Here is an 8,153-nt window from a genome sequence, read left to right on the forward strand (position 1 = left end):
GCACCCACCTCACCTCGCTGTAGATCTGCTCTGCTTCAGCCGCCAACCCCCCCTCCCCCCCACATACACACGATTGCCCAAGCCGAAGCAGCAGCAGAGCAGCCCAAGCCGCCGCCACCGATGGCGTCTTCGTCGCCGGCTTCGTGCGGCCGCAGCGCTCGCCCGACGAGGTGGAGGACATCATCCTCCGCAAGATACTGCTCGTTGCCCTCACGCCCCCGACCAACCCCAACCCTGCTGTCGCCTACCTCGAGCTCACCGCCGTCGAGCTCCTCTCCAAGTCGCGCTCGCTCCTCGCCCTGCGCGCCGCCGTCGAGCGCCTCCTCATCGACCGCCTCTCGCTGCCGGACCCACCTGCCGCCTCCCCGACCCCCTTCAACTTCCGCGCCGCCGCCTTCGGCCGCGTCGCCGACGAGGCCCGCAAGATCTCCACCATCTCCCGTCCCATTACCCAGCGCTCCCGCCATGCCTTGCCACTGGCCTTCTCTGCTTTACCGCTGGCCTTCAGGGCGAGGTGGGAGTGGCGGCGGAGCGGGTGGGGTGGCTGGCGGAGGTTCTCCAGAACGGCACCGTGGAGCGCGTTCGTGCGAAGGTCGAGGACCTCAAGCGCGGTGAAGCCGCGACGACAACGACACACTAGTAGAAAACTGAGTATTAATCCCGGTTGGAAGGGTGCAAATCTCTCAAAAAACTATGTGGGATAAAGCAATCGGGACAAATGGGGGGTGTCTTTTATCCCGGGTCCCTCAACCAAGTCACCGGGACTAAATGTGCTACCATGCCAGGCGCGGTCCCGGGAGGCCTCCCCACACGCGCAAGTCGCTACCAAGTCACAAGTCACGCGATTTTCACGCGAAATATGCGCGTGCGCGGTTCGTGGGATTCGAACCCACGACCTCAAACCTCGCGCGTACCTTCTTTGCCATCCCACCTACACACCACATCTGACTATATAGGGGATCCAATCCTTTTATACTAACTCGTGGGGATCCTTTTATCCCGTTTGGAGACACCAACCGGGATAAAAGACCCCCTTTTATCCCGGTTGGTACTACAAACCGGGATAAAAGGGTCTGAGGGTTTTATTTCTTTTTCAGCCACCCGTGAGGGACCCTTTTATCCCGGTTGGAGTTTCCAACCGGGATAAAAGGTCTCAATTTATCCCGGTTGGTGTCGTGAGTTTTAGTCCCGAGTGGTAACACCAACCGGGATTAAAAGGGTGACCTTTAGTCCCGGTTATTCTTACCACCCGAGACAAAAGGATCTCCCACGGGTAGCTGATTTTTTCACCCGGGACTAAAGGGTCCCCACGGTGGCTGATTTTTAAACCGGGACAAAAGGTGACTTTTAGTTCCGGTTGCAAATACCAACCGGGAGTAAAGCTCCGCACACCCTCTTTTATACCGGGTCTAACCGGGATTAAAAGATGGCATATCGAAAGTCAATGTGATATACCGTGGGGATGGGGTATTCCGATGCGTTGATAACGATAATGAAGTAATCTCGCTCTCTACCGAATGATGGATGGTGAGATTTGCATATATAAAGGGAGCATCCCGGCCAGCTAATTAATCCCTGGCAATTAGGCCAGCTATACGTGTACTGAGTACTGACGCATGCAAGGCAATAGGAGATGTTCTCTCTCTCTCCTTGATTTGCGCCAATCAATTGCACGCGGAGGTTTGCATGCATGCATAGCCTTTTACGGTGCGGTTGAGGGGTGGAATAAAACATGCAGCCGGCTGATCCGAGCAGCGGCCCTCCGTTGAATAATATTCAACGCCCTGCGAGTTAAATAGTATGTATTTTTGCTAACTATTTATAGCCATACCACTGAATCTATATTATCATATCAATTGATAGCATTTTGTTTCTGAAAAAAGATGGCAACTGGTAATTTACAATTGTATCGGATGCCCGATGAAGATGCTTCTTACTACATTGCACTTTGTTGATCCAGGCTATGGCAAAAGTATTCAGTTTTATGTACATGGTTTGCTAACCAGTCATTGGCATACATCATCTGAAAACTCAATGAATCTTCATTGCCATATATGTGACTACATTTCTTTTTACCAAAAGCAGCTGGAAACTGACAATTGACAATAGGATCAACTGGCCTTGGAAGATGCTTGGTATACTGCAACCTGTGGATTCTGGTAATCGGGGAGTAGCTCCCCCATCCATTACTCACCACTGGCGAGAGATGGGATTCTCAAGCATACCATTGATCTGATATAGGAATCACCTTGCATATGATTTTTTTACACTGCAGCACCACTTTACATCATTATATGTAGGTAACATCCAGATATGTACTGCTTCTCCTATGTATCACAACCCGACTATTTTACTGACGAAATTTAGCATGTCAATATCTCTTCAGATTGGACATGGAACTGCTGTCAGGTGCCGAGCATGTTTGTACTCCTCTAGTGTGTAGGCCTGAATGCCATGCACAATGGTGGACTGATCTTGGCCAAGGCAAGCAAGGATTCAGGTAAAATCCAAAGCCCATCACCACATATCAAACCAGATGCAACTGCTGGCACCATTAATGATGCTTTACTTCTATCGATCATGTGCCAGGTGAATACTATCAAGCTCCCAACACACATGTCGATGGCAAAGCTCGCACCAACTAGGAAGGGAACCCCCATTGCCATGGGTAGAGGAACCCATTTGCCATACTTTGGTGGCAAGAGATCCCTCATCAGATTGGATGCCACTGCAAATCCAAAGAATCCATAGCACAGCTGCAAACAATGTTGGGGCAAAGCTGAGAAGCCCTGAACACCAAGAATTGCCATATTGCGGTAGACTAGAGCATATGGTGCCTTCCAGTACCCATAAGGGTTGCCGATATCAAAGGCCTTGTAGAACAGAAAGAATGTCAGCGGTCCAATGACACAGCCCATGGCAGTGCCAATAGCCTGAGCAATAATCATTGATCTAGGTGATGTTAATGTAAGATGTCCAGTCTTAAAGTCATGCATCAGATCAGCGGATATTGACACTAATGATTTCACCAAACCACAGCCCACTAGACCGGCAACAACACCAGAGTCCTTCCCAGCCCAAGCTGCAAGAATGAAGAGGGCAACCTTTCCATAATTGTAGGCCATGTTGATATCAGTAAGGCCAGCACCATAGGCATTGCAGAAACCCAATGCAGGAGCTAATAAGTATGCTATGATAACATAGTACCATTTCATCTCAGGGAACATCAAGGGAATGGCAAACACAGCAACGATTGATAATGCAAGATATCCAGAGTAGGCTAGCCAAGTGGGGATACTGTCTCTTGTAAAAACCTCATTGCGATGAATTTCATCAAGCACTGGAATGTCTTCCTCTGGAAACAGGATGAGTCCCACATCAAATCAACGATATATCAGATATCATATTCACATGAGTTAGTCAGACTATTCACCTTTCTTTGCAGTCTTCAGTCTTGATCTGTCAATCAGACTCGTAACAGTGAATGATACAATCTTAACAAAATTGTATAGACCGTCTCCTAAGATAAGTGCTATGCAGATGAAGGCCTAAAGAATAAGAGAAGGTAAGTAAGAAATGACTATTAGATGTGCACTAACAAAATGGAAGAGTGAAACAAACCTTGTAACCTTGCAGGCTTCTCATGCTGCTTTCTGGCACATCTGCAGGATACCAATCCCCTTTCAAATCACTGATCAGTGGCCACATTATTCCCCATGACAGAATCGCACCAAGAAGGAGAGACAGATTAACAAGGTGGGAGCAAATCATCCCTGCCCCAACATATGTAAGGCTGAAATCGAAGAAAAATCTGAAATCCAAGAAGCATATATCTCAATCAGGTGAAAATTATTACTAGCCAGGAACTAATTCATGGACTAATGAACCAAATGATTGGTGTTACGTTTGTTTCCAAGCTCTTAGTCCAAAAGTGGGAAACTGTGAAAATCCACAATTGCCTCCACCTGAGTAAAACCACTGGAAGAAGCTCCAGAAGAAGCTGATTGCAAAGTATTTTGTGAACCCATTCACTTGCTGCCTGAACATACACAAAAACTGTTCAATCATTGAAATTTTGTCTGATTTTGCAGGCTGAGTTATGTCAGAGAGCCACATACTTCGCTGTTGCATCTCCATGAGTTGTGTGGAATCCATTTATAAGCACAGCCGTTGCAGTACCACTTGGGTAAGTTAATTTGTAGTCAATTATCATGATCTGAAATGGCACATGTCAGTAGCAGATTTCATCTTCCATTTACACTGAAATGCCTAATAACTTGTAGAAGTTCTTGGAATAGAAGATGGTAAAGCCCGGAGGAATCAGGTCCAAAGGCTCATAACACATATGTTTAGCAATCTGACTTTGTGCTTGAGCTTATCGACTAATGTTCGTGTGGTGGGCTTGTGCTGCTTTTTTAACTTTTATTCTTCCAACCTATGGCTTTAACAATGTAAATACGATGTATTCCAAGAACGTGTTTATACCAAAAACTAAGGCAAGCATAACGACATTGATATTCTTTTTAGTTGTATTTTTGGTTGAGTAAAGTTAAATTGCTATTCAAAGTTCCTCACCTTTTAAAATCGACATTTTTCATTTGGGAAGTATACCTCAAACAACAAGCAAAACAGCTAGCAATGCGCGTAGAGAAGCACCACACAGCATAGGTGGTTCGGTGCCTTTTTTTCATCACTGGTCATCATCAAACCATACAGTGCTTGACATAACTAGCTATCACCTAGTTGGTTAAACAACCGAAGCAGGTACTATGGCTTGAGACAGTGAGGACTGTATAGTATAGCAAACACAATTTCAATCAGCAGACAGGGTCCGGTAGGGACAATAAGGCAACCATCAGAAAATGGCAAGATCTAAGAATTTTTGTCCCCTTTTCCTCCTTATAAAAAACCCGTGAGGAACTCTTTGCTATAACTGTAATAACTGACGTTCTACAAACCAACAAGGATAACCCGACAGATGAAAGACTCACGCATGGCGCGAGAGAGATACAGCCAAGGAATCATTTTTTTTTCTTTTGAGGACTTCAGTTCTGTTTTGTAATCAGAAAAGAGCAGGATGGTGGGAAGGTAAAAAATTGCTCCTTTTATTTCTTACGGGACGATCAACTATTGACCGGGCAACAATGGGGAACGGAAGTACGGAACAACCAGTTCTTGAGGGGAGCTCAGCTCACCGACCTTCCTGAGAGGGATCAGCGCAACAATCCCGATGAAGCTGACAGCGAAGAGGAAGCCGGTCATCCAGCCAATGCCGGGCTCCTTGTAGCTCCCCGGCACGTTGCCTTCCGTCTCCTTCCCGGCCATCTCGTAGGTCTTCTTGTTCAGACCAAGCAAGAAGGAACCAAAGCCACCTGCGGCAGAGAAACTCAGAGGATTCATCAATCCGAGATCTCCACAGACAAAAAGGGAAGATTCAACCATTAAAGTCTCTGACCTCCGACGGCGATGCTGTAGCAGGCGACGGCGCAGGTCTGGACGACGGTGTTCTCCTGGCGCGTGAACGGGCGCGTGGCAACGCCGAGGCGGGCGAGCGCCTGCGTCCAGCCGCGGAGGACGACGAAGGCGATGAGCGCGGCGGAGACATTGAGCGTGGGGACGAGCCCCGTGGTGAGGCCCAGCTTCATGACGATCACGCTGTACATGGCGCCGACGGCGAGGCTCGCCACCATCCCGCGCGCCGTGAGCTGCTCCCGCCACGGCGGGACGCGCCCGGCGGCGCGGGCCCCGGTCTCGGCGTCGCCGTCCAGGCAGACGGCCTCCTCGTTGCCCCCGCCGTCCCGCGCGTGCGCCATCGCCGCCAGCTCGACGTGCGGCGGCGGCGGCCTTGGTTGCTGCCTCCTTCGCCGCTCCTGCTTCATGGCGGAAAGATTTTGGCGGCGTCAGATTCGTGGCCGTGGGGACTGGGATTCGGAGGGGCCAGAGGAGGAAGGAGGTGTTGACTAATTAAAAAGAGGAAGCCTCGCATGTCAACTAGTTCTTGGCCGTGAGCCAACAAGAGTGCAGTGCCAGTGAGTTGTTCTACTGGCAGAAATGAGCTTATATGAACACAAGTACAGAACTGAGATCTTGAAGGATCAGATAATCCGAGCAAGAAATCCATGAGCAAAAAAGGATCAGATTTCGACGAACAATCCATGGACCTTATTTTCAGTGGAGCTGAGAATCCCAGAGGGGAAAGAGGAAAAAAAATCTCACCTCACCGGGGCTCGCCTGCTCCAGCCAGAGGGACAGCGGCAGTGAGCCAGTGAACCGAAGAAGAAACGAAAGGTGGGAGACAGTATAACTGTCCAGCACGTCACCAGAAGGATAAAGAGCATCTACATTTTTTTGACAGACCAATTACTAACAAGAATCATCATCAAAGCATATTTTTGAAAGATCATCACCGTGGGGTGTTTGTTTCTTTAGCACCTCCTAAAATTCTTATCACATCGAATGTTTAGATACTAATTAGAAGTATTAAACATAGGCTAATTAGAAAACCAATTGCACAGATGGAGACTAATTTGCGAGACGAATCTATTAAACCTAATTAGTTCATGATTTGACAATGTGATGCTACAGTAAACATGTGCTGATGATGGATTAATTAGGCTTAATAGATTCATCTCGTGAATTAGTCTCCATCTGTGTAATTAGTTTTATAATTAACCTCTAAATATTCGATGTGACATGAATTTTAATCAGAATTAAAGATCCAAATACCCCCTAAATTCCCCACCTGAGTTATGCACTTCAGTATGAAGTGCTCCTCCTGACGAGAGCTTGTGCGCAGGAACAAGACGACGGCATAGCACTAGTAGTAGAAGCTAAAATAAGCGAGGGGGAGAGAAGAGTCCCTCGTCAGCACGCAATGAGATGCTGGGTGTCGAGTGGACCAACGAACGTTGCGTGCAAGAAACACTGCGTTACCCCGTCCCGTTCTGTTCAGCAAAAAAGAAAGAAAGAAAGAACACAGTTGCAGAAGGGACAAATCGACCAGCTAGATCGAACTTTGATGACTTCATTCCAGGAATCTATATTTCTTTGGTACAGTGTCCCGGAGCGGCAGACGATGCAGAAATGCCTCTTTGTTTGACTTGATTATGCATAAGTAAGTTAAAATAAGCAACTTATTTGCTTATAAAACCAATCACCCTTCCTTATTGGGTTGCTTACGGGACTGCTTATTTTTAGCAAATAAGCAACACAAGAGTTGCTTATGGGGATTAAAAGATGCACTTTACACCTCCTACACTTATTCAATGCACTCTACTCCCCCCTCTCTCTCCAAACAACTAGGGGCAAATATGATAATGTCCACCTCATTCAATGCTCATAAGCAAGGGTATCCAAACAGCTAGACTAAAAATAAGCAACTTCAAATAAATAACTTTAAGTTGCTTATAACCAAACAGACTCAAAACCGGTCCTCACACCTCACTCGGTGACTACTCAGTGGTTCAGTACTCACTCCCCTCCCCGCCGGTGACGCGCCGGCAGCGAAGGAGCACGCGCGCGCCGCCGGCAGAGTGCGCGTGCGGCAGCAATGTACTGACCCTGCCCCAAACCCACACCACCAGAACGGAGACGGCGCGGTTCATGCACGAACGCAAAGCGTGCCCGCCCGGCTTTTCTCGGGTCATATGCTGCGGCGGCACGCTCCGCGCCCGCTTTCTTGCTCGTCCGGTATGGGTCCGGTCTCTCTCCTCGCTCGCGGTCCCCATGGTCGGGGTCGTCACTGTCGCGGCCTCGCAGGGCGTGTGCCCGCCCGGCGCCCGCGGCACCCCGCCAGGCGCCAGGACCGGCTCACCGTGCAGCCGGATCCCGAGTGAGACACGGTTCGCTTCCATGTCAAGTCCAGTCCGTCGGACCGATAGTCACGGAGCGGAGCCCGGTTTTCGTCCGCTCGGCCCGTGCGATTCATCAGTTTCCTCATGTGCGGTTGCTTTATGAGAAACGGGACGGTGCGAAGTTTTCATTAGAATAAGCCAGGCCCGTGACGCAAGCACTTAAATTGGCGCTTGATAATCTTAGGGGGTGTTTAGATATCCCTCTAAACTTTAGCACATGTCACATTGGATGTTTAAATACTAATTATAAGTATTAAACATAGTCTAATTATAAAATTAATTATACAGATGGAGTCTAAT

At 48.4% G+C, this 8,153-nt stretch overlaps 1 protein-coding gene across 2 annotated transcripts; it reads right to left on the minus strand.

The window, feature by feature from the left end:
- Positions 1-1,828: 1,828 nt before the first annotated feature.
- LOC101785853 (probable metal-nicotianamine transporter YSL9) lies at positions 1,829-6,338 on the minus strand. Of its 2 annotated transcripts, XM_014805584.2 has the most exons (8): positions 6,217-6,338; positions 5,456-5,870; positions 5,200-5,372; positions 4,119-4,216; positions 3,905-4,039; positions 3,622-3,811; positions 3,434-3,548; positions 1,829-3,355 (listed from the first exon to the last, which is right to left on the minus strand). In XM_014805584.2, the coding sequence occupies exons 2-8, from the start codon at positions 5,811-5,813 to the stop codon at positions 2,433-2,435; spliced, it is 1,992 nt and encodes a 663-aa protein (XP_014661070.1). In that variant the 5' UTR covers positions 5,814-5,870; positions 6,217-6,338; the 3' UTR covers positions 1,829-2,432. The 2 variants fall into 2 exon arrangements, with proteins under 2 accessions (XP_014661070.1, XP_004976407.1); XM_004976350.3 differs by lacking the exon at positions 6,217-6,338 and having other exon boundaries at positions 5,456-6,161.
- Between the last annotated feature and the right edge of the window lie 1,815 nt (positions 6,339-8,153).

Source organism: Setaria italica, chromosome VII (genome assembly GCF_000263155.2).
Source record: "Setaria italica strain Yugu1 chromosome VII, Setaria_italica_v2.0, whole genome shotgun sequence".
NCBI lineage: Eukaryota > Viridiplantae > Streptophyta > Magnoliopsida > Poales > Poaceae > Setaria > Setaria italica.